Source organism: Salarias fasciatus, chromosome 2, assembly GCF_902148845.1.
Source record: "Salarias fasciatus chromosome 2, fSalaFa1.1, whole genome shotgun sequence".
In the NCBI taxonomy this organism is placed as follows: Eukaryota; Metazoa; Chordata; class Actinopteri; order Blenniiformes; family Blenniidae; genus Salarias; species Salarias fasciatus.
Genome location: NC_043746.1, coordinates 29927053 through 29953834, shown reverse-complemented (window position 1 = coordinate 29953834; position 26782 = coordinate 29927053). Strand labels below are relative to the sequence as shown.

The following is a 26782-nucleotide window of genomic DNA, read 5'->3' as shown; positions in this document are numbered from 1 at the left end:
TTAATTTCTAAAATATTCTACTTAAACCACTCAGCTATGCCTCCTGTCTGAAGAAGCAGAACTTATGAACATCTTCAGGGACACAAAGCACAGTTTAGCTCTAAATAGATGTTTAAAAGATGTTTTATCTCAGTTTCTAAGATTAAACATGTTCTGTTGGGCTAAAACTAAACTTTAAGACCAGAGTTCAAACATCGTGGGGAGCTCACAGTAATCTGATTACAGTGTGTGATCATGTAAAATGTGGAGTTTATTGACACGTGTGGGACGTTTGGAGGATAAAAGTGAAGATAAACTTTAGCAGCGCTCCACTGTGAACCGTAAAATCTGATGCATTCTGCGTTTTATGTTTTAAGAGGGGACATCAAAGTGGCTGTTTGGTTTTTAAAGTCTGTCATCAGAGGAGATGATCGGGACGTCTCTTTTTATCCGACTCACCGCTTCAGCGTCTGACTCAGCTCTAATGGGGACGTTTGAATCCGTGTAAACAGGTGGCGTCTCTCCGCCACGCTCAGGTTTCGGGTTTCAGGGCTTCTCTTTGTGTTTCCCGTCGGCGGAAAGACGTAAGAAGAGTGTGTGAGTGACGGCGGAGTCTCGTCTGGTTTACTGTTCTCCACAGGGGGTTCGGCTTTTGGCTGCAGTAAAAAAAAAACCCCCAAAAAAACGTTTTGTTTGTTGTCTGTTCTTTCTTGAGCTAAAATCTTCGATAGTGTTTTATGTGTGTGATAATGGAGAGATGAAACGCTGCCTTGCTGTCTTTGTCTGGTGTCAAACAGGAGTGGAGAAGTGCTTTAATGTCTTTACTGCGGTTCATATCTCTTTTCTGGAGACTTGTGAAAACATCCTGAGTTTAAAGACTATATGAAGTCTGGAGGTGAAAGAAACATCAAGAACAAGACGTTTAATATCAAAAAATGATGATTACTTTTGTTTGAGTGCTAAAAAGAAGGAAAACAAATTGAAAACAGCCTCGTTCAGCTTGTTGTCGTATTAAATGTCGATGAGTTTGTCCTCAGATTGGTATGATATCAAATAGTGTCTCTGCAGGGGAAATGAGCCCCCGGAGTGTGTTACCGCTCGTCATTAACCAGTCACATCTTCTGTCCAATATTCCACTTTTCAGTCGTTTTTCATTTGCTCATCTTCTCCGTTCAGACACTCCACAGTCACCTTGAATCTGCAGAGAGTCTCCAACAAAACCCATTTAGTCGTTACACAGAGGATAGAAACTCATTTATTAACTTCCTACTTGAAATGTTGTAAATTCGTACTTGATATTGTGTAATTTGTTCCCATTTTACCTTGAAATTACTCATGGACCTTCAAACGGAACTACGGATATTTATTATTCTGGCAAATCGTAGCATTTACTGCGACTGCTGAATGAATGAATCACACTGCAACACAGTTATTTTCTGGAGGTACTATAGAGCGTGTAAATCGTGTGACAGTGTTAGAACTGATTTCGCACCTCGTATATATCCCACCATGCATTATCAGTCAGAAGCGGCCTGACATGTGACCTGCATCCTGTTCTAAATGTGGCCATGAGAACGGGAAACTTCTCCGAGATGAAAACACGACAACGTTGTCGTGTGAGCATTTCCTGAATTTAGAAATGCACGCAGTCATCTCCAAAACCCATTTCCCTCCCAGAGCGGCCGAGCGGCTCTGTGCCGACTGAGCAGAGCGCCGTGGTGTGGAGCAGTGAGGGGACGAGCGAGGGCCGCCGCTCACAATTAGTCTGTAATCTCTGACGAATGGAGGCGCCGGTGGAAACGCTCGGCGTGCCGCATCCTGATGTGCTGATGTGGACAAACTGAGAGAGAGAGAGAGAGAGAGAGAGAGAGAGAGAGAGAGAGAGAGAGAGAGAGAGCGAGAGAGGGAGAGAGGGAGGGAGGAGGTGAGCCCATGCTCAGTCGTTAGGAGAGGGAGTGAAATGGGACGGAAAGTTGCCAAGTGGTTGCCAGGTGCTCTCATCCACTCTCTCACGTGTGCACTGAGCCACACACACACACACACACACACACACACACACACACTGTACCAGGCTGGAAGCAACACATTTCTTTCAGTCTTGTTACTGCAGTTGAATATATTTCGGTGATTCTTAATAATATATTTGCTTCTCACATGGCTGCATTTCACATTACATCCATTACAGTGTGAGTGAGAGAACATCCGTGTGGGTATTCGCCAACGCTGAATGAATGTAAAAGCGGAGTCTACTGAGTCCTCTTATATGATCGAAGTCCTTTCTACCAGCTGAAAGAAGAAACCAAACAAAAGAACACGTGCACATTAGTGACGGACGGAGTTCGTTCCATATGAGGTTCAAATGTAATTAAAGCTGCAAGCAGCCTTGTTTGAAGGTTTTATCAAACATTTTGAATAAACGCTGACCTTTATTTTAAAAGCCATGGCCCTGGCTTATTCCTACATGTCCATTTTGTTGGATTTAACTGTCAATTTTACTAAACACGGAATTTGAATAAATTTTGAGCCTCCCCCCTCAACTACCACCTTAATGTATTTGTGTTTGTGTTCATTATGATCTCCATTAGCTGTAGCTGGTACAGCTAATCTTCCTGGAGTCATCTCCACGAGACAGTACAGCATGCTCCTCACATACAGTATTACAGCAGTTTAACCAAAACAACCAATATAACATAACAATTCCCCTTCCCCTCCCTCACTCCCCGCATTCACGCCCATTCACACACACTCGCTCAAATGAAAAAAATGAAAAAAGGGAATGCACATGCAGTTATACAAATTCACAACACGTTGATGTGTGGCACACCCTCCATACCTGAAAATGGAACCCGGACCCTACTCTACTACTACTCCTGTGGTACAACAGATACCTAACTCATGTATCAATATTACAACAGTTGCATATATTTATGACATTACATTGTAAGAAGGTGCCTTTTCAAAAAGATTTTAAACTGACATTTACTGTTTGCATTAATGATATGTCTTGGTAAACTGTTCCAAGCTGCCATGGCTCTATACATAACAGTATTTTTCCCATGATTTCTTTTCACTGTGGGTAATTCAAATCTACCTTCTGTAGCATGTCTAGTTTCATGATGGTGTACTCCACAACTAAAGTGTAATGTTTGATAAAGTACAGTTGGCAGTTCTGTTGTAATAATATTTCTAGTCAGATTAAGCAGTGAAGCTGTAAATCTTTCCTTAATCTTTAGCCAAGACAGAGCATTATGCATCCAGTTCACATTAGTTCTGAGTTGACATTGAAGAGCACAACGTGCTGCTCTGTTTTGCACTATTTGTAAGGCCATCAAATCGGATTCGGCAGCACAAGACCAGACTTCAGAACAGTAATCTAATTGCGATAATACAAGTGTTTTAATCACATCAGAGATCATGTTGGGCGGTAACAGACGAGAACATCTACGAACCATTGAAAGACTCCTGCCCATCTTATATACCACTGTCTGAGTATGTTTAGACCATGATAGTTTGTCATTTATAATTATTCCATGTTTGGTCTCTTGTACCTGCTCAACATTGACATCTTTAATGACCAGACTCAGTTTGGGTTCATTCATCAGCATATTCCTGGTACCAAATACAATACACTTTGTTTTGCCTAAATTTAGAACTAACTTATTGTTTGTAACCCACTCAGCTACCATTTGTAGATCACTCATCAAGGCAATTTCTAGATCTTCTATTTTAGTTTTCTGATGCATAAATAGTTGAGTCGTCAGCATACATTGTTATTTTTGATTTTTGTAACTCTAAAGGCAAGTCATTCGTGTATATAGAGAAAAGGAGTGGGCCTAGACAACTTCCTTATGGTATACCACAACAAACAGTTTTACCGCACGATAAACTTCCGTTGAAAAATACTTTTTGACTCCTATTTTCTAAATAACTCTGGAGCCAGAGTAATGCTGTTGAACTGAACCCGTAACATTGCATTTTGTGTAGCAGAAGCTCGTGATCGATAAGATCAAAGGCTGAGCTGAAGTCTAAAAGCACTGCTCCTGCTAGCCTTCTATTATCTAATGCCTTCAGCCAGTCACTTGTCATCTGAGCCACAGCAGTAGTGGTCGAATGGCCTGCCCGATATGCATGTTGATAATCTGTTATCAAATTATTATTTGAGAAATATTTTTGGATTTGTTCAAATACAATCCTCTCCATAATTTTGCTCACAGCAGGCGACAGGCTGATCGGTCTGCTGTTAGGACCACAGAATGGTGCAGTTGAGCTTTTAGGCAGAGGCACAATTTTAGTCGTCTTCCACACATAAGGATAAACATGCCTCCTGAAACTTAAATTTATAATGTGCGCTATTGGGACAGCAACTGTATTAGCAACCACTTCAATAATTTTGAGTCAATATTGTCTATTCCAGCTGGCTTTTCTTTACACTCCAGCAGTATTTTCCTCACTTCTTCAATGGTTACACTAGTAAGTTCAAATGTACAAGTTTTCCCTGTCATAATAGTATTTCTTATAAGTGTTTCTGCTTTCATATTATCAGTTTGTCCCATTTTGCTTCTGAAAACATTAATTTTATCACAAAAATAATTATTTGAGTGATTGGCAATTTCCATTGGTTTTGTTAAAAAGCGGCCTCCTGAGTCGAGAAGTGATGGAGTAGATTTTTCTTTACGTCCCAACATATTATTGAGAATACTCCATAATTTCTTGCTATCTTGTTTTTCGTTTTCAATCAGGTATTCATAATACAATCTCTTTTTCTTCTTGTTTAATTTTGTTACATGGTTTCTTAATTTGCGATATATTTGCCAGTCGGAATCATAATTGGAGAAGTTTGCTATTTTCTCGGCCTCGTCTCTTTGAGCCTTACAGTCTTTGAGTTCAGAATCTATCCAACCAGTTCTTATATTCCTAACTGTTCTTTTCTGTAATGGGGCATGTGGTGGGGGAGTTCGATTGCCAGCGTGGTCCCAGGAGCTGTGTGGTCTGGGGCTTCATGCCCCTGGTAAGGTCTCCCATGGCAAACAGGTCCTGGGTGATGGTGAAGTAGGAGTCTGGTCTGCATGGCTGGCAGTAAGTCGGACCTGTTCCTGGTGCACGCTGGACTCAGGCAGGGCTGCTGGAGTCCAGACGCTTCAATTACCAAAGGGTCCTTGCCCTATGGGGCTCGCCCCCTAATAAAACATATTCAGTTTAAAATACTGAAATGCAAAAACTGATCTTCAGAAATGGAATTCTGCATGAAAGAAAAGAACCTGGCAGTGGTTGGATAAAGTTTGGCATACCACAGAAAAACATGAATACACTGGTTTACGTCTGTTTCCATGAAACGAAACATCTGTCCTCAACTTACTTTCTTTGAGTGTCGTCTTATCATTGAATTATCTTGATGTATTCCTAATAATTCCTGACTAAAATCATTTGAGCATCCCTGACTTCATCCTTCATTCTGCACTGCGGGGGTTTTGTGAATCTGCACCCAGTGGAGCCGCAGCAGCAGCTTTGTGGGTTTTTCTTCTGCACCAACATGAGCAGCAGCTTCTAAAACGCCACAGCTGTGAGTCAGAAGGGGGCGACACCGAGTCCTGCAGTGCCGGTCCAATCCCAGACCTCTCCACAGCGCAGTCCGGTCAGGCCGTCGGTTCGTGTTCAGAGGACCGCTGGTTCTCTGCGGCGGTTGATATGCGGCTGGAGGAGGTTAATTAGAACGTTCTCCGATCCTCTCTCAGCCGTGGAGGGGGAGGTTTTTTTTCCCAGAGTTCAGGCCTGTGATGGAAATACCGTTAATTAGTTTCCACTAATGTTGTTTGCCGTTTGTCACAGTTGTAAATAAAAGCATGGAACTGCTGCTCTCTGAGACTGTGAAAGCTTTCCTACGTTCTGTTAATAAACACAAGACAAAGGCTTTAAAGCGGCTTCCAGTCCGACCGGGAGAATTACTCTGTAATTTAATTAAAATGAAGCAAAATGGAGTCAACCAGCGACTTTTTAACCGGAGACACCGACTCTCAGTCCTCACATGCCCCAAGAAGAACATTTAGTTCAACATTGGGAAAAATTATAAATGTTTTTTTTTTTACCAATTATTTTTTTTTAAAACAAGCTTATTGGATGGTTTTAATGTTTACATTTGAGATAACTGCAACTCTTAATTGCAATTAAATTACTTTAATTATAACTATAATAATAAGAAGAACCAAAGTGTTTAAGACAGTCAATTATTTTTCCTTGTATCTTTATCATAATTTCTTATTTAAAAATGGCATAAATAATTAATTAAACTGTTAAAACAGCCTTGTTTGAAATATTTTTTGAAGTTTTTACATCTTTTATTTTTTTTTTTCAAAAACTTACACATTTGATTTAAATTTTGTGCCAAATGATGATTTCCAGGGAGGCAGTGTTATTGATCAGCTTGCTCTCAAGTTTCTTTTTCACTGTCGTCTTTTTGCTTCGTGCTACGATCTCATGTGCAGTTCACGTTTTCTCAACAATCGCACTGATTTTTGAAACTAATAGCTCACAAACAGGGTAAATAACGTCTCCCAGTCAACGTGCACCTTCATTCTTGCTTCACACATGCAGTTAGGACGGAAAAGCAACATTAAATACCATAATAATCCTGATCCAGAGATCCACGAGTGTGATGTGTTGTGAGCTGCTGAGAGGACGGCTGTGCTGCTGGTCTCTCGCTCACACTGATTCCATGTATGTTTATGTGACGTTCTCAGAAAAGGTTTATGAGAAATGTGTCGCGCAGAATAAGAGGGAACACGACTTCGCCGGCGTGCTCGCTGAGATTTAACAAACAACAAACACACTGAAGTGCTGTCAGTCGTATTTTTAGAAAGCTAGTAAACAGCCTCTCTTTCCAAACCTGGACTGAAAATGAAAATAGTGCCGTCCCTTCTGGCTGTGCTTCCTGGTGTAGCACGTCGACTCTGCTGCTGATAATTCCAGTCACAGGGGAGTTTTTCTTCTCTTCCCTGTCAGCATACAGTGTCTCTGACCTCTGCGCTTTTCTCTCTGCCTGCTTTTACCGCTAAGGAGGAAATTGCGTTCCGGTGCTGGGGCGAGCCGTGGCGGAGCTAAATGTCTGAAATGTGGATGCAAACGGCTCCTCTTGACCATAAAAGTTAGGATTTTTCTTTTTTTGCGGAGCAGTTGGAGAGCGGAGTCCCGGCGGCTGGCGTGGATTCAGATGAGCAGGTTGTGCAGCTTTGCTTTCATTAAAATGAAATAGGCTCGCCCCTTTATTAATGGCACCCGGGATGTGTCCTCTCTTCATCCACTTAGATTAGATTGGAATCATGGAATAAAGGAGAAAAATACCACAAGCATAAATTTAGAGTTTACGACTAAACTTTGCAGTCGTATAAAGTCTCTGTTCATCGTCTCTGTTCTCGCATGCTGAGTTAAAAGCAGAAAATAAAGCAGAGAAAGTGTTTTTTTTTTTTTTTCCTCCCTCCATTGTAGCAGAAGGACTGTGGAGCAGATCCATCGAGGTGGAAGGAACGCCATCAATGTTTCAAGACGCAGCATGCTGCTCTGCCCCGAAAGGGCTGGAAGAGCTCCGAGGCCTCAAATAGACTCTCATCAAATCTTAAAGGCTTGTTTATGTCGGCGGGGGGGGGGGGGTGTTTTCAGCCTGCTCCATTAGCATACAGCGGAGGGCGGCGGCAGGAGCAGGCTGATGGATGCAGCTCCGTCATCCCGCCTCCACCCGGGGCCTCGCAGATGTGTGAAGGTGAAGCGAACAGAGCTGCTCTGTTTTGACAGGAAGCAGTTCAGGACCACAGGAAGACGCTCATCCAACACTTCATATTTGTACGCGCGCAGACGTTACCCTGAAATGAGATCTGTCACCTGAACATGCTGAGAGGAGCGCAGCCTCAGACCTGAGGAAGCTTCTGGTGGGAGAACGTGAAGAAGTTGCTCGGAGCGACGTTTTCCATTACAAAGCGTCATTTTTGGCAACGCACTGATTTTGTTGGCGTGACTTTAAATTGATGGCCCCAGGATAACCTGGCAGAACCAAAGACAGGAGCAGAAATCACTCAAGATTTTAATATAGAAGTACATTCTGCTTGTTTACGTTGGATTGCTGTCATCTGAAGCTGTCAGTCGGATTGTGTGGAGCTGAAGTAACTCGGTCTGATGGCTGATCCGCCAGACGATGCTGCTGGACTCGCTGAGCCCAGGAGGAACTGTATTCGGGGCCATTAGATTGTCTTCTCCATAAACATGTCACATGTAATTCATTGTCTACAAATTGGTGACATTCAGCCGCTCGCCGCTCCTCCCTAATGGCCTCGGTTCATCTCAGCCATTCTGGCTGACGTCAGACTCGATGCATCGAGCATTCCCTTTTGCGTGACAACAGGTTGGCTAAAAATAAAAATACATCCACCTGCCGCCGCGGCCGCCTGCAGCGAGCAGTGTGTCACCTCGAGTGTTGGTTTAGAGCGAGCGGCTGTGACGCTGGGAAGTTGGAACATTGTTTGGGTTGTTGTTTATTCCGATTTGCATCCGTCTCTTCATTCATGGGCCTCGTGGGCCGGCTTAACCGGGAGAGCGCCGGGAGAGCGAGGAGCTGTTGTTTACCACGCTCGGCCCGCTCCCTCAGGACGCCGCCTGTTCTGATGGAAAACATCAGACACCAGACCAACAACAGGAGGAAAAACGAGCCGCTGCACCAGTGGAAAATGCTACATGTCCCGGGGAAAACCGTGGACGTTCGGATTCAGCCTGTTTGCGGAGGACCGTCTGCACGAGGCTGCCGTCTTCTCTTCCCTTCATCCATCTGATCATGTCGGTGGTGTCCACTCGTTATGCGCGGCGCCCGCCGGAGTCACGTCTGTCAGGACCTTGGTGTTGCTTACACGCTCCGGCTAAAGGTTAACGATTTACCTGCTCGCTGCACATTTCCCTTCAGCTGTTAACGACATAATTCCCACAGATTGCCTCCTGCATGTGAAGCCGCTCTCCGCTCTGAGCGCCTGCTGTCGGCAAACTTCACCGAAGACTGGAGAGATTTATGTGGCGGCCGCTCTGATCGGTTTTTATATCTGAAGTCATCGTTCAGCTTCAGGACGTCAGCTGTTTTCCCTTCAGGAGTCAGAGGTTCAAACTGTAAACTACCAGACTTTATTATTTCCCAGCCAGTTTATTATGATCGCTGAAAAGTCAAAATCAGTCCAGAAAGTCTGTCGATCAAATCTGGCTGATCCCGTTGCTGCCGCCACAGCGACCGGCGCCACAGCGACCGGCGCCACAGCGACCGGCGCCACAGCGACCGGCGCCACTGCAGCGTTTGGTCCATATCTGTAAATAAAATATGAAAGAAATGAAATAAGTTTAAATGAAGACTTTGTGGGATTTTCTAAAGTTGAACCTAAAAAATCTGAACTTGGATAAAACGTCATGGAGGATCAGTCGATTCTGGCGTGAAGCTGGTGTCAAACTACAGTTAAGAAAGGTGTCCGGTATTCCACCATCAATTGAATGCTTGCAATACTTTATGTTGTGGTCATGAATGGCTGAATTGGCATGACTATCGTGACCGAAGGTCTGTGGACGATGTTTTAATTTTCCTTTAGTCTTTTAAATGTGATTTTATTTTCCCAACGCCTTCTGTTTCTCTGGTTTGGAGGTAATTTCATGTGTTAGTTTCATGTGTTAATTTCATGTGTTAGTTTCATGTGTTAGTTTGCCGTTGTGAAGCACTTAGAGTCGCCTTGTGTTCAAATGGAGCTATGTAAATAAACTTGCCTTGAATTAAAGGGTTATTGAGTCACAGTGAGTGATTAGAGGTAATGAAGATGAAGTGGCTGGAGGCTGGCGTGTGAAGGTGACTGTTGGTTTTGACTCTCGTCAGCCAGTCTCAGGCCTCACCAGCCGAGATGAACGGTTGTTTTTGGGTTCGAATCCTCAGTCTGATGTGCTCAGAGACATCAAGAACCATAAATGCTGCCAATGTTGTCAATTCTTCATTCACTTGACTTGGCTGCACTAGCTTTCATTAAATGACACATATCAGGTAATAAATCTGCAGGACTGAATGAAATTCCACCATTTGTGAGTAGAATTAATAATATGGTATATTTTGCGTTGTAACATGCAGAACCATGTGGCTGTTTGTACGTTGAGCTTTGATAAAACGCCATTCCCGCGCCGTCACTACTTGCACTATAAAGATAAATGCCGGAGTGAGACTTGGCAGGGGTTTAAACGACGGCGCCTGTGATCCTCGCCAGTTTACAAGTGTGCAGTGACAGCTCGACACCGGGGGTCACATTGAACACTGGCCATCGTGAATTTCTGTCCACGCTTTGAAAAATAGCAGGCCGCCGATAAATGAATGGCTGCGCACAATTCCTCATTTGCACCCGGCGCCGGCCGGCGACCGGGCCGCTGGATGTGCATGCTGATAGCCGACGCCCGCGCCCTTCGCTGACCCTGCCGGTGGCGGAGGATGGACGCAAATTCACTGAATAATCATTATGCCGGCGCACTGCGGGGAATTAATAAACTAGCAAATTGACTGGCTCCAATCAGGTCACAGTGTACACTCCGGTATCGGCTCTAAATCCTCTGTGACGGCCGCAGGATGAAGCGTGACTGTGTGCGGGGAGATGCTGAGGATGCCAATGAGGCTCCTCGCCGTCAGTCACTCCGGCTCACCGCCGTTCCCTCATGCTGGGTTTGTTAGAAGCCACACGGGTTTCATCAGAAAACGGTGGATTCATTACGCATTAACGCGTTCCTCAAACCACGTGTGAACACGAGGCGCTCCTCTCCCTGCGTGTCAGGTCAGAGATGGGGAGTGTGTCCCTCCTCACGCCAAATGCATCACAGATTGTAATCGATGCAGTGCAGCTAGATGCTCGACTCGATGTTTACTGGTCCGTCGTGAAACAGATGGCGTGCAGTGTGAGGGAAGTTTGAGGACGCCGTCCTGCCGACGTCAGGACACTTTTACGGTTCTCACATTCAGAACAAACGCAGTGGGAAGGAGGATCCTCTTTAACTCATCACACTGGGAGGAACTGCTTGAGTTTGTCTCACATCCAGTTCATTTTCTATGTTTAAAGCTTCATCATTTAAACACTAAAGATCGAAATACAGATTTCTGCATGTTCATTATTCTGATGGAGGTAATTTATTAATAACACTAAACTTAAAAAGATGTGCTTCAGGTGAAAAGATTTGGCTTAAAAGATGAAAAAGACAGGGTTAGATACTCATTACAGCGAAAAGTCGTGGTGTTTTTTTTTTTAACAGACTGAATTTAAACTGCTTCTTTTCACCGATCGAGCCTCTTGTGAATATTTCAGTGAAGGAAAAACATGAACTGTTGAGTCGTATTAAAATGAAGCAGAAAAGTCAAAACATTGTTTTAATTTAAATAAATCATCATTAGAGAGAATAGAAGTGTTAAATACAGTTCTGGAAGACATGAGTCCAAACTTGAGGTTAAAAACCGGCACATTTATTTTGACTACTGTTTGCTGAAATATGATAAAAACTAACCGGTGATACGAAGCTTTGGAAGTCTTTTGAACGCCATATTGGCACACAGATGTCCAGTTACACACCGAAAACGGACCCTGTGTTCTTTCTTCTCGGCCTGTTCCGCCTGCAGCCGCAGTGTGAAGCAGGCGTTGGTTCATTCTCCTTCACTAACTGGTGCTTTTCTGCAGGCTGATGCAGAGTTTCTCATGTTTACCGCTGCTGCAGGTTAATCCATTATCAAACATTTTGAAAATATCTTTTAGTTTTAGTCTTCCTGTATCAGGACGATGTTTCAAGAGATTTATCCCTGTTAATTATTTAAACCATTTGTCCAAATAGCTGAAACAGTAAAGAAATGTTGACGTTTGTTGGAAATGTCCCACTTTCCACTGGGAAAACAGATTCAAACAAGGTCAAACTAGGAGTTTCCCAGTTAGGAACCATCATATCATGATATCTGGACGTGCCCATGGGCCAGACTCAGCCTGCAGGAGGTTTCATTCCAAAACCAACACGTCACTGGTAAAACTTTCAAACAAAACTTTGATTTTTTAAACTAATTTCTTAGAACTAGTGACTCAGCTCAACACTGAGAGCCGAACTGAGATCCGGTGATGCTAACATGAAAGCTAGCTACCTGGATGCTAATCCAGCCATGCTGTCAGGGGGAGTTTGGAGGAAACACCCATAATGCAACAGCTGCAGGAGAAGCTTCAGGACATTTCACTGGATTTTACAGCAGAAGGTTTCAGTAAAAATGACTTCATGTTGAGACTGGAGTCCTTTTCTGAAGTCATTGTTTGGTTTTGTGATAATTTCCCCATTTTAATCCCCATGCTCTGTAATACAACAAAGAAAAACTTTAAAGTTTAAATTTAACAGAGACCAAACACATGAAACCCTGATGCGGAGCCGCTTTCCCCTGCAAACCACTGCACCAGCGCCTCATATCGCTGCGCACTTGGTGTTGATTAAAAATAATTCATGAGACCGTGAGCGGGCTGTTTGCTGCTGCGGACTCCATCAGATCTTTGGTCCATTAACACCGGCTGCTGCTGCGCCTGAACAGACTGGCTTCAGACGCTCCGGCTCTCATAAATGTTCAGCTTGTCATGTGAATAGAAAAGGGCCTCGTGAGATCTACTCTTATTGTACGACTCTTTCTTTGGCAGCCTTCTAACGGCGGGATTCTGACTAACGCTCGCTGACCTTTTCACAGAGAGGGAAAGAGCCAGATGAAGCCATAATCATTTTCTCTGTGTGTTTTTTTCTTCTTCGTCTTTCTGGGCTAGCATTGCGTTGGTAATGCAACAGCGCAGCCTTGAAAAGCACGCTCTGTGATGAGAGAGGATTTCTTTTCTTCGCTGCTCAATACGCTCTCCAAGCCTTTGAGGACGATTCCAAAGGGCAGCGTGGCGTTGTGCTATTACGGCGGCAATGTGTTTCCTTCATGGGTCACCGCGCCGGTCGATCCGGGCCTTGCCAAAACCTGTTTTCATGTGGGTTGAAAAGGCATGAAACCGTCTTCACGACTGTATTTTGCTGATTTTGGATGTATTCACCGCAGTGTTGGAATCTGCTGTCACCTCCTCGCTCTCCTTCCATGTCCTGGTCGGTGCACAACTTTTCCGCCCTTTAGGAACAACTGATTGGGATCAGAGGTCAAGGATGTTTTTCCCAGAAGACATTTTGCTCTCCGGTGTAAATCTCTCTCGTTTCTTTCACTGTGACCTGCTGATGGAAAATAATCCAGATTAGGAGCGAGATGGAAAAAAAAAAAAAAAAAAAAAAAAAAGGAGCGAGATGGAGGGTTTCAAGGCACATTATGGGCTTTGGAGATCATTATTTCATCAGTTTCAAATACTTCAAACAAACTATTTCCTTAGAGTAACTATTTTTCTTTGGTCTAAAGATGTAAAAAAAAAAATCCAATATCTCCACAGGAAAAATGTAAAGATTAAATAGAGTCAATACCGTAGAAATGATTTCGGTAACCATGCTTTATGTATTCTTCATGTTCCTCTGACCTCTGTGACCCCATTCATCATCCAGACAGTAAATCGGTCGCTCAGACTGTTCAATACACACAGTGATGGAGAAATAATGGTGGAAATGCGCAAAAATTGTCAAAACAGCTTTTCTAAACAATGCAGCTCCGGTGAATCTGAGCTAATAATATGTCCGAGTCAGGGGAAATCCAATGAAATGATGGATTAGATATGGAAAGATGGCTCTCCTAATGGATGACCGTAAGGCTGAACATTAATCTGAAACTCTATCAGCCATCAATTATTCATTAAAGCAATTTTTCAAACAGAAATGCAGAAAGCTAATAAGATATGGACATTTTTCATGACTTTTGGTTGTTTTATTGAAATTCTCTTGATTAATTATGACGGTAATTAACAGGTCCATCAATCATTTGAAATATCTTTGTCCCTGGCTTTCTGTCCACAGACATTGAGCATTTTCTTTGCTGCTGAGTGTATTTTTGCCAGGTATCTCAGGTCTGAGCATTAGTTTTGAATGAGCCTCCTTTCCGCCTCTGCTGGAAAGTGAATCCGACACGGTGTAAATATAGCGAGCTGCGACGGGATCCGGTCTGAGCCGAGCCAGCCTCAGATCTTCACAGGAGACATAACATCCCCACATCATTCCACTATATTCCTCTCTGCAAGTTGATGTAATTTGATGAAAACGTGTCTCTGTTTGTATTATTTTTGCAGTCTTGTCTGTTTGTGCCAAAAAAAAACCCCCAAAATAAAAAAAAGATAAAACGAAATGTTTTCCCTTTGCTCCTTCCTGCTGCGAATGCTTTGTAGAGAAGTTGACTTGCATAATTTATAGAGCTGACTGACACTTTGTGGGTTGAGAGAAGCACCTTCCCCTCTTGATGGGGAGTCCCCGAGGGCCGAGGCAGCTGGGAAATCACATCCGACGTGGAGCAGCTGCAGAAATCCGCCTTTTTCCGCTCCGTTTTTGCAGAAACACCGAGATCGCAGGCCGTGGTCGCTCAGAGACCTGACAGTGTTCTCTGTCCCGCAGGTTTCATGGGGCACGCCGGTTATCCGGGGCCGTGTGAACACAAGTACTGCGGCCTGGGACGCCACTGCGTGGCGAACCGGGAGACGGGCCAGGGGGAGTGCCAGTGCCTGGACCACTGCAAGCCGCACTACAAGCCGGCGTGCGGCTCGGACGGGAAGCTGTACCAGAACCACTGCGAGCTGCACCGGGCCTCCTGCCTGCGGGGCCACAAGATCACCATCATGCACAGCGAGGAGTGCTTCTACAAAGGTAAGAGCTGGAGGTCTGCTGCTGCCGCTGCACCGCGTCCCACCGGTCCCTACGGCCCTCCAGCTGGAGGGGGCTCGTTTGATTAACTCTGATTCCAGCTGTGAGAGGCAATAAAAAGAGAATTCAAACAACCGGACACACCCACAGTGTGTACGGTTTGTTAATGTTGAGTTTTCCCACAGACGGAAATGAAAATGAAATGAAGCAGTTTCGTTCAAAACGTGAGCGCAGCTTCACTGAAAGACCCCCGGTGAACACACACTCTGAGCCTCGGGCGGTGTCGGCACCGGACGGCGCGGCGGGGATCGCCTGTCGGATACGATGATGTGGAGGAGGCGTGAGCGGCCGGCGGTTCACGGACCGCATGCAGAACTCCTCCCTGCTCTTTATAACCAACCAGCCAGTATGGTGCAGGTAGCTGGGGTGGAGGGCTGCGGTGGTCTAGAGGCTCCAGAGACTCCCTGAGCAAGTCCTCATCGTAGAGACACAGTGGGGTACTGGTTAAACAGACAACAGCAGCATCGTAAGCTGTGATCAGATGGAAAAGAAGGCCTACTAAAGCAGGAGCGCTGGGATGACTGGTTGGTGAATACATCACCGCCACGCAGCCGTTCAGCCCTTCCTGAGCGCCGCAGCAGCAGCTGGCGATGCTGCGCTGCTCGTATTTCCCCAGAGAAGCTCCACCGCTCTCCACCATTGATTGTATAAACACACCAATTATTCCTGCTCCCAAGAAACAAGAGTCTTCCTGTTGATAATGTGAGACATCAGTGGAGTGAGAGATCCTGACACGCCGCCTTTTCTCCCATTCAGGCCTGCCAGGCGCTCGCCGCGCTGCCTGTGCGTCACGGCTTCTTTACCAGCTTTGAAAAGTCACGCTGATTATGCATCATGATCCATAAAAACTCACAGATAGTCAAAACAAACACATGAATCCTGAGAAACAGGTCCTGAGAAACCCGCCGCTCGTGACTCGGCGTGCGTGAAAAGACAAAAAGACAAGGCGTTGTTCACAATCAGAGCTTCTGTTTCATCACAAGCACACAAAAAGGCATTTAGATCAATGCCAGGCTGGTGTGTGACAGTCTTAATCAGCCTCTCTCATGTGCCCTGCCCCATCAAAGCCTCCACCCGATACCGCCGTCCGCTCGCTCGCCATGCAGAGCTCTGACCCGTGCCAGGCGATCAATACCAGATCAACGGGAGCCAAAGGACGGAATAAAACAGAAAGAAGTCCTTTTCTGTCTTTCTCTCTGTGCTGTGACTGATGTGTAATCAATCCCTCGTTGGACGGGAGCTCCGGGGACGCCGGGCCTGATGGAATGATTTGTGTTCTCAGCAACAGGAAGTGTTTTCTCTCTCCGACACTTTCGAGTGTTCAGTAATGACACCATGAATTCTAACGTCAGAAAAACATGGGATGTTCCATAACTGCAGGAAATGTTCCCTTTCTTGCAATTACAAAAGCCACCGTGGTCAACAAAGGAAATTAATAATTGAGCAAACGCAGCAGAGCTCGCAGCCAAATGGAGATGTGATTATGATTCAGGGGTTATTAGTCGGTAAAACGTAATGTGCCCCAATGGCATGTTGAATGTGTCGCTTGATTATTTGTCCTCTAGATAATGTGGGCAATTAAGGGAGCAATATGAAGATATACAGTCATTATCACCGCACAACCAGGAATTCCCTTCCTTTCTTTTAGCGTTATTTGTCCCCAAAGAGGCTTCGCTTCGGGTTCGCTGCGTCTCGGTTTCTGACCACGTTCGTGAATCTGTGGAAAAACGTCGTCTGACTGTGGTCCAGGAGGAGGACTGGAGGACAAGTTTCCCCTTTTCCACCCTGCGGGGTGATGATACCAGGAGCAGCGGCTCAGAGAAGTTCAGTTTCCCTCCATTTCCATGGAGACGCAGTTGAGGCGTTATCAAAAAAATTCACAAATTAATGAACTTCTCCAAATCATGCCAAGAAAAATCATGAAAACAAGTGAATAAAAGTCAATAAACAGCCTGGAGGTCCATTTTAATACCTGGTAACAAAACAAACAGACAAAGGGTCACACTATCAAACCTACAAATTTACTGTCAGTGCAGTAGTAACAGACTTAAATATAGATATTTTGAGATTAGTGGTTTGCTCTTTATATTCTATTGAGCATAGCAAAACGATTCCTCAAACCTGAGATGAAGCATGAGAGAGAAAAGAGGATCCAACGCCACGCTTTGCCTGATTCTATCCTCTTGTCAGATAGAGTTCAGCTCCCTGACGTTAAAACCAGGCGTTTTCTCCTGAAACGTTGTGGTGTGAACGGGGCGTCGAACTCACAGCTCTCACTTCCAGACGGTCACACTCCAATGGAAACGGGATCATGAGGAATGCACTCCGACACACCGGACCCGTTAAACACAGGACGTCTTCCAGTCCAGGCAGTGAATAGAAGCAGCTGTTTGAGTTGCTCAGGCACATTTCTATTGGACTAATTACTCTCTGGATTTACATACTCTCATTTCTCCCGGGTTCTGTTTGCTAGTTCGAAGTGTGTGTTTAGGAGTTCAAAGCGAAAGCGATGGTGCAGCATCATTCCCTCGTTCACTAAGAGCTGCTGTAAATTCATCCTGTTATTTAAATGTCTTTAAATGCCATCGTGACGTCTTAATGAGACCAGATATCGTCGGCAGACGGGTTCAGAGCACCTCTCCATAACTGCAGAGATTCTGCTTCATATTAACTTGACAGACAGACAATTAGTCCTCGGGGCGCGCCTGAGCTCCGAGCCGCTGGAAATGATTGCCTCTGAGCTGACGTCCGTACGCAGAGGAGCCTGGAGAGCTGGTCCTGGTCCCAGCTGGCTGGGTCGGCTCTGGAAACGGACAGGCCTGTCAGGCAGACCGCCGCTCTGCCGGGATAACAAATGACAGCCATGTGTTGACTGAAGCTTCTCATTAGCGCCGCAGAGAGCACGTGACCCCCATTTTCCCCCACACCGCCGCCGCCGCCGCCGCATGGCAACTTAACCACGATCCCGTCGGATTGAAAATTAAGTGCTGCACTGTCCAATCTGCGCACGGAGCCCAGCAGTCTGTGCAGCAGCAGCCCACTGCGAGGTCGCGGCACATGGAGCGAGCGGCTTCAGCGCATCCAGTACGACCAATTATGTGGAAGATCATCCATTCTGAAAACCCATGAAACTTCTGCTCCGAGATAAATCTTTCATTTAGCATTGTTGCACTGCGCCGCTGACTGTGTTGCATCACGCCGTAGGAGGAGGTGCAGCGGGTTTCCTGTATTTTCACGTTACATCACGCCGGTAAGCGGCCGCTCGCAGGCTTGATGTAAACAGCTGTTATTGCCGTCCAGCTCGGATCCAACACAGTGTCTCACAGTCGAAACGAGCTCGGAGTTTCAAAGTGTGCGTGGAAATCCGGCGAAGCCTCCTGAGACGTGGCTGGCGACGCCTCAGACGTCCGGTTCTGGACAGCAGTGGACCATTTTCCTTTACAGCTGAGCCTCTATTCAGAGTTAAGTTGAGGGATAAACTCTATGATTACGGCCAAAACACGGAGAGTGACAGTAGCTGGCGGCCAAATGAAGCGCCTCCGTTCTTACAATGACTCTGTCAGTGCAGATGCTTCACTCCTCGTGTCGTTTTAACGGCCTCACCGCCATTTACAGCTCCAGTTACTGCACATCCTGCCTGCGTGTCCGGAATCGAAATTACCTGCAAACTCACAATTAGCAGTGGTTCTTCATTTGTTCTTCAGTTCAACAAATTAAATAACAGAAAACAGTGAGAAAGTCCCGGTGCAGCTGGTTTTTTTACCAACACACCGCTGGAGGGCTGGGAGGAGAGGTCCGACCTGCAGGACGGAAGCACGCTGAGAGCAGCGTGGAAGTCTTTCCGTGGATAATGATGGCCAGTTGACCAGAGAGGACACAGAGCAGTGATGTGTGAGGCGTTTGCAGCCTGTTAGGAATCTAAGTGCTCCACTAAAAAACAGCATCCAGCCTCTGTAGCGAGCTGGAAACAAACCCTTCCGCAGTCCAGACGAGCGGCGAGGGCGGCAGCTGCACGCTTCTTCCTGCGAAGGAATGTTAAACAGGATTTATTTCAGAACAAAAAACAGTTTTTACAGTTTTTTTAGGTGTTCGTGAGAGGTCACATCTCGAACCGCCTCCCTGAGTTCTGACAGCTGAGACCTGATTAATGCCAGATAAGATGAGGACTGCAGGCGCTCAAAGGCTGTCAGCGCCAGAGAATACACCTGTCACTGCACACAAACACACCGACGCGTCAGTAACTCTCTGATCAGGTCGTTAAGATTTCTTCACATGATGATTTGTAAAGACGGAGAGGAAAAGCGAGGCCGAGTTAACCACCAGAAGCTCTTCCCGACGCTCCAGACCTGCTGGAACGGAAGAATTGACCGCGAAGCGTTCTTCCACCCTGAAGCTCCAGGCCTGAGATATCGGAGCGCTCGTGTTGAGAATGTACCTGTGAGTGACAGAAAACACACCTTTCTTTTCACCTGGTGTCCTTCAGATCATGAAGACGAACTGATATTTTCACTGATCACATACAGAAGGTTGAGGTGGTTTTTTTCATGTTTCGGTGGATGATGAAGGCTTTCTGCAGCCCAGACTCTTCATCTTCAGTTCAATATTTGACTTTTTTAAAAACAAATCCCTTGATGTGGTTCAAACTGACTGGAGCAGGGATGCAGGTGGAAGACAGGCGTGCTGAAGGAGACGGTGTCAGTTCTGTCTGCTTCAAGTGGAGATTAATCCAGTAACGCTGCATATGAGGCACTGAGACAGCTGGAAAAACACACTTCTGTTTTAAAATTTAATTTGTTCCAGACAAGTGAAAAGATATACAAAACACAGAAACATACAGAAAACAAATCTATCTTACATGGGGGAACACGGACACACACACACACACACACATACATACATACAAAATACTGTATGCACATATCTATATATAAACCCCCTGTAAATAATCCATATGGAAAGATCAATCTATAGTTTATGAAAACACACAAACACAAATTAAATAATCATTTCCAAGTATTCCCACACCTTTCTGGACATACATACTTAACACACACACACACACACACACACACTTATATCTAATTCAGCACGTCTGAAAAGGCCGCGTGTTCCGTACGTGAACACTTGTGGGACGAGCTTTGTTTTGTTTGTATTGTTTGTAGAATTTTCCTTTGACAGACGCAGCTCGCTGTTCCCACCTTCCATTTGCATTTCGTACTTTTCACCAAGCGCAGCGTCGATGCCGCGGAGCCGCCGTGAAGTCGTGTAATGAGGCTTCCTGTGAAAGCAGGGCTGGTGGAGGTGCAGCGCCTGTGTTGTGATCTGCCTCCGTGACTCTCGGCGGAGAGCAGCCTTTGTGGACGGCTCCCCCGGGCTCTGCCAGGAAAAACACGCTCACGAGGCGCCGCCGCTCCCGGCCTCCGGAGACCTCCTACCTTGACGACGCGTCTGCGTCCGTCCCGGCGGAGAGCCGCTCGGCTGAGATCAGCTGGCGTACAGTAAAGCGCCTCGGATCCTCCCCGCCGCTCGCGCTTCCTCTTAATGACTCTGTGGCACCATTAGAGCTGCGACCTCTGGATGAGACCTGGCGCTGCCATCAACAGCCGTGCCAGAGAACAAGCTCCTCATTAAAATCCAAACCTGCGAATCATTAAGTTTCTCAAGGACGTCCGAACCTTGGTGAGCTGCAGGGTCTCGCTGCCAGTCGCCTCTCAAGTTCGTCTGGTGAAAGTTGTCCTCTTGCAGCACCATAAATAAAGGCAGAAATATTAAAGAAACTGTGGCTTAAACTGAAAGTTGCAGTTAAAATGGGTTTTGAAATGTTTATTTTGTTCAGCAGTCTAAATGTCTCCACCAGGAGTGTCAGACACAGTTTAGTTCAGTGCATTTCATCCTGAGTGGGCCGGACCAGGGAAATACTGAGACCATAACCTTTAAATCTGAACTTCTCTTTGTTGTGCTGCAGAGTGTAGTAGTGATGAAAACGTCTGTATTTTCTCAAAGCCAAACATTCACTACAGAAAAGGACTCCAGTCTAAACATAAAGTCAATTTAAATGAAACCTTGTGGTTGAAATGCAGTGAAATGTCCCTGAAACTCCTCTAAATGTTGCATTCTGGGTGTTTTTTTTGATAGCCTCCCCCTGGCAGCATGGCTTTGAGGCTGGTTTGATAGATGGAAACAAACTGCATTACCTAGAAAAATCCCACTCAGACGTCGGAAGAAAATGCAAACTCCAGTCAGAAATGTTCATTTCTGATCCTGTTTAGTTCCAGCAGACTCTGTTTAAAATCCATTCAAAAATGATCCCAAAAGGCAGAATGAAAACCAGTAAATATACCGAATCATCAGTTCACATATGATGTTTTAACACCTGATCGGCCACATCTGGAGTGTCTCTTCTCCTGAAAATACCAGGGAAACGTCAGTTCCTGGCGGTTTATTGGGTCCGAGGCCGACAGTCTGCAGAGCGACTGTTGTCGACTTGTGCAGCACTCAGAGCAGAGATTAACGTTTCAGACCAGCCTACCCAGATTATGAACTCAGCCGCTTTCGATCAGATCAGATGATGCAGGATCAGAGTGCAGTTTTTTTTTCTGTAACTAAGAAGACACACACACGCACACACACACTGCAGACAGTGCCTATAAACAGGCAGTTCAAACGTTCATACACACATCAGTGGCATTTTTTATGCAGAAAATAGATTTTTTTTGCCAGAATCCTTAAAGGAAAAGACTCAGTCCGGACAGATGCTCTATTATCTACAAGAAGGAGCTGCGAAAGGAGCAGCACACCCTCCTGAAATGCCACGGCTTACTTGAGTTCAGAGCTTCAAATGGTCAGTGAGTAAATTAATGTTTGACACCATTCAGAAAAAAGGAGAAATACAAGGCCGAGTTCATGGCCTGATACTTAGAGGAGTGCAGTGAAATTACTTTTTGGGAGAGGAATGGATGAAGCCTCCGTGACTCCGTCTGACAGCGTTTAATAGCAGACATGACGGTGTGTATTATCTGCGGCGGTGACACCGCCCGTTCAGACGAGTCAGCCTTTCAGAAAATGTCAGAAAAACAAAACGCGGCTGCCTCAGATCAGCCCCGGGCCTTTACAATAGAAGAAAGGTGTCTTCTTATTATCGATTTGACCAATAATTCTCTGTGACACGCCGGCTTACTAATAATAGATCTGTCAGAGAGCGCGTGGCGTCCGCTGGCCTCTCTCATTCCGGCCCGATGAAGACGGATGCGGCGGGGAAGCGGTGCAGATGTACGACACGGCGGCAGGGAGCGGCGCCGGGCGGAACTGCTTCTGGTTCCGGGAGATTTCAAAGGAGGAGCTGCTTCACCTGTGCAGCTAAGAATAGAATTAAAGGAGATGAAAATAAATGATGCTTAAACATAATGTACTGTACAATGTGCTTTACTTGCTCTGAATTGTTGACGATTGCGTCAGTTTTTCCAGAGAATGACAGAAAGGTGTAAATCAGCTCCGCCTTTAGCTGTGAGAGACGTTTCTCCAGATGATTCACTGCAACCTGCTGGTTTCAGACGTATAAGATATTTTGCAATGTATCTAAAACATTAACCTTTTGGCCAATTATCTCTGAAAAGGTTCATTTAGTTTTTGTTGTTCCTGGCTCCGGTATGTTTGGTAGAGCCTTCCCCTGATGTGGAAGCAATGCTATGATTCACAGCAATGAAAACATTGTTCAAAACACGTAAAAAAACTCATTAAATACTCCAAATGCATCAGTCACAGTTTATTCTCAGTAAATCACCTGCAAACTAAGTGAAAGATCAATTTATATTCACTCAGATTTATAACAAGCTTTATGCAGACAGGGTCTTTCTAAATTAGGTTTATAGACGTTGTGTCCAGCCTATGTCAGTTAATGGGAGGAAGATGCTCTATAATCTGATGTCAGAGGAGGAAGATGCTCTATAATCTGATGTCAGAGGAGGAAGATGCTCTATAATCTGATGTCAGAGGAGGAAGATGCTCTATAATCTGATGTCAGAGGAGGAAGATGCTCTATAATCTGATGTCAGAGGAGGAAGATGCTCTATAATCTGATGTCAGAGGAGGAAGATGCTCTATAATCTGATGTCAGAGGAGGAAGATGCTTTATAATCTGATGTCAGAGGAGGAAGATGCTCTATAATCTGGAATTTTAAAAACAGCAAGCAGCAAAGAACCAGCTGCTAAACGGCTCTTTAAATTTGAGCTAACATTCATTTAAGATGACAGATCTCAGCACTGTGGACACAGACTGTTTTTTTATTTACTCAGTTTCTCTCATGCTTCTCAACTAAATTAATAAAGAGTGGAGTTGATAGTCACACGGCCTGTTTTTCACAATATTCTCCAGGGATGTGTCCAGTCCTTCCCTCCACAGCCGCCAGTGGGACTGGGATGCTTTCTCCTGCCAGCATCGTTGGTCTGACAGCAGCATCACTGACTCCCTCAGTCTGAGGCTAAGATACACCAGGCTAATCCGCCGTGAAACGCCGTTTGAAAATGGAAAACTGAGGCTGGGAAGTCACTGGAGATGCAGAGAAGAGTGAATATTTACCAGAGGCCGAGGCCTGGAACGGCTTTCCCCCGAGCTGCCTGACAAGGATGAGCAGCTCCGCTGCTCTAATTTTAAAGGTTGGAGTTGTTTATGCACGGCCCTGACTCCTGCCAAAGTGACAAAACACGGAACGCTGCGACTTACCGGCTAAATTAGCTGCTAAGTCAGTGGCTGCGGGTTTATGTGGCAGCTCCTGACACCACCGGCTTTCATTACACACTGAAATAGTCTCTGTGTACAGTAAATTACTGCTCTCTGACCTGCTTCCTCAGCACGAAGGCCTGTTTACAAGAACCAGGAGAAGCTTTTATTGATCAGTTCATGATCTGATGTGAAGGATTCATCTCACAGTGGTCTCATGAAGAGAGCGACAGGTCTGTAACTCTGGGTTCAGTGGAGAGCAATGTCACCTCACAGCAGGAAGGCTTCAGGCTGGCCGTGCTGGTCAGAGACCCGCAGAGTCCGAAAATTAAAATCTTCACTTCAGTTGAGGTGCTTTGATGGAATCACTGAATATCTACAACGATCCCATTAGTTTTTGTTTCGTGTCGGATGATTGTCATTTTTTCTGTAATGAGACCTCAGCATCCAGTACATAGTTATATATTGATTATTTACTCTTGGATCGGAGTGATCGAGACCATATTTCTTCACAAAAAATGAGAAATGCATAAAATTAAACAGTGAGGGGTTTGTTGCAATTGGATTTCAGATCATCAAAGCAAGAAAAGTTATCAAAAACCAACCCAGTATTGAAGTAAGGACTTTGTGTACTTTTGAAACACTGCGTTTATTTCTTCACCATGTAGGAACTGAGGTAAACATGAATGCCACAAACTGGACGTGGACATGCTGCTGGACAAAGTTCAAAAATGTATAAAGGTTGTTGAATTTCTCAGAGGGGCCAGAATTTTCAAGAAAACCACTGAGATTGGTCATAAAATGCAAACACAGAATGCATCCTTTATAATAGTTCACAAACCGAACCCGTGGTGGGCCAGCTGGGGAAACGTCTCCCTCCAAGAATAACGGCAGCTCGTCTGCTGAAGGAGGAGCGGAGTTACATTTCCTTCTCATTCCTGTCAAAAACATTTATCTATTAAGAGAAACTCCTGGTCTGCAGAAAAACTTCAGAAAATTGTTCTTCCAATTCTGAACACTGGAAGGACAAATAACACCAGAGGTACAACCGCATGAGGCATGAGTCTGGCCGACGGGGTGTGGAGAGGAGGAGGAGGAGGAGGAGGAGTCCAGTTTTGTCCATAACCGGCCTTGTTTCCCGTCATCCCGTTGAGCGTCTCCTCCGTCCGTCTGCTGCTGCTTCATCCTCACTCTTTGTCCTTGAGGCGACAATGTGAGCCAAAACGTCTGTTCCAAATCGAAGACTTTGATCACTTTGCTCGGCGGTTCATCCTCAGTGCTCGAAACCTCGGTGGTAGAATTATGGATTTGACTTTTCCTGCCGTTGGAGAACAGATCCTGTCCTGTTAGCGTCTGTTCGGCGGCGTTTTGGCGTGCTCTCATGCACATCTGTCTTTTTAGGATGTCTGCTGTCGTCAGCACATCTCACCCCGCTTTTCAGCATCAGTGAGTTAGTTTGTCCGTCAGCTGGCTCGCCTGGCCGACCCTGTGCATCATTTACCTTTACACACTGTCTCTCCACACCAGGCTGAGTGAGCACTGATGTTTATTCTACGGACGCGACAAGCACCCTGCATTAAACAACAAGCACAGTGAGTAAATCACAGCTATAAGCGGCTTACCGCACAAGCATTATATATTATGCAACAATAGCCGGAGGCTGTGTGGAGCATTGTACTGACTCCATACGTCTTCTTACGTCCGCATTCACGTGTGTTATGCGTCTCTGTTTGCTGTGAACATTGATTAAAGCGGAGCTTCCTGCGCTGGCTGCGCTCTGCAGCTGCTAATATCACAGCAAACTTTAATAAAGTCGCTGTTTGTTCATTGATCTCCAAATATAACTGAGGTAATTACCTGGAGATTAATGCAAACCCCATTAATTAATCATTCCAACGTTTTGATGAACTGCTACTCTCTCTTTGTTGCTGAATATGGATTCATCACGCTGCTGTTTTTAGTAAAGAAGGAACATTTCAAGACATTTCCTGCAAACAGATCCATCAGTAATTCAGTGTGTGTCTCTATCAGTTTGGCACAAGGAACACATGGGATGACTTTGATTTGTTTCTGCTTCATTATAAAGATGAGGAAAAGTTCATATCCAACAAGAGTGTGAAGGAAAATCCCACACACACTCCATGAATAAAGAGTCCACGGACAGTTCAACAGGTCGCAGCGCTGATGGATGTCTGGTTCAGACAGAAAAGCAAATCGAACGCTTAGAAATTCAACAAACTGAGCCTAAAAGGCAACAAAAGAAAAGGGCTGTTGAGTAGGAAGGCTTTTAACGGAATAATAGATTACATTCATCATTAGAGTGAAAGTAGAATACATGTCTGGTGTTTTTTTGATGAAGCAGTCCAGAGATGAGCCCAAGCAAATCATGAATATTACATTAAAACTTTGTGTAGCATTGATTTAAAGCACAACATCTTTGGCTTTGATATCGAAACATGAACATGTTCCCCTTGAAAGAAATGTGTGAACAGGATCTCACGCTACCCGAGGAGAATCTCAAACCTCCTCTTTAACTATTTATCTACTTCATACAACACACACACACACAGACGCACACACTTGACTATTTACAGGCTGATCCAGTCCACTTCTGTGTCCACACACTGAAAGCGCTGCAGCTTCCTGCACCTCCAGACAGAGAACTGCTGTCTTTGATGGATGGCTCGCTCAGCTTCAAAGGAACTTATATTCATTTGCGTGTTCATTATGTGGCCGAAATGGGCCAATTATTCCATCAAAGGTGTGTGCAGAGGACCGGGCCGCCGATCCCAAACAATCATGTGACAAATGAGCCAATTAAACACGTTTGATGTGTCTCGTCCTGCAGAGCGGAGGAGCAGGGCGACCAGCCACAATAATGACGTTAATGCTCACGTTTTCAAAAGAGCTGCACTCCCACACATCCACACAGGCTCATTCGCCTGTATAGATATAAAATATCAACACTTTAACAAGTAAAAGATTTCATTTCTTCTCGAGTCTCCTGTTTTTTGTTCTCTCCAACTTTCCCACCTGATGGAAAGTTTGCAGAACTTCAAAAACTCTTCAGGTCGTTGATGAATTGGAGAATTGCATCCTCCTGCCAGCTTGTTTACTTCAAGTGAATGAGATCTAAAGCCATTCTGTCTTTGGCACAAAGCCGCTTTCCGTTAAAGCGTTGCCTAAACGTCTGTCCTGTGAGCAACATTATCCTGAAAA

General features: G+C 45.2%; 1 protein-coding gene across 1 annotated transcript in view; it reads left to right on the top strand.

Moving 5' to 3' along the window:
- Positions 1 to 26782, top strand: part of fstl5 (follistatin-like 5) — a 172681-nt gene that overhangs the window by 45828 nt on the left and 100071 nt on the right. Inside the window, exon 4 of the mRNA XM_030107254.1 lies at positions 14542 to 14790. Coding sequence (XP_029963114.1) covers positions 14542 to 14790 — 249 coding nt within the window. The remainder of the gene's footprint in view (positions 1 to 14541; positions 14791 to 26782) is intronic.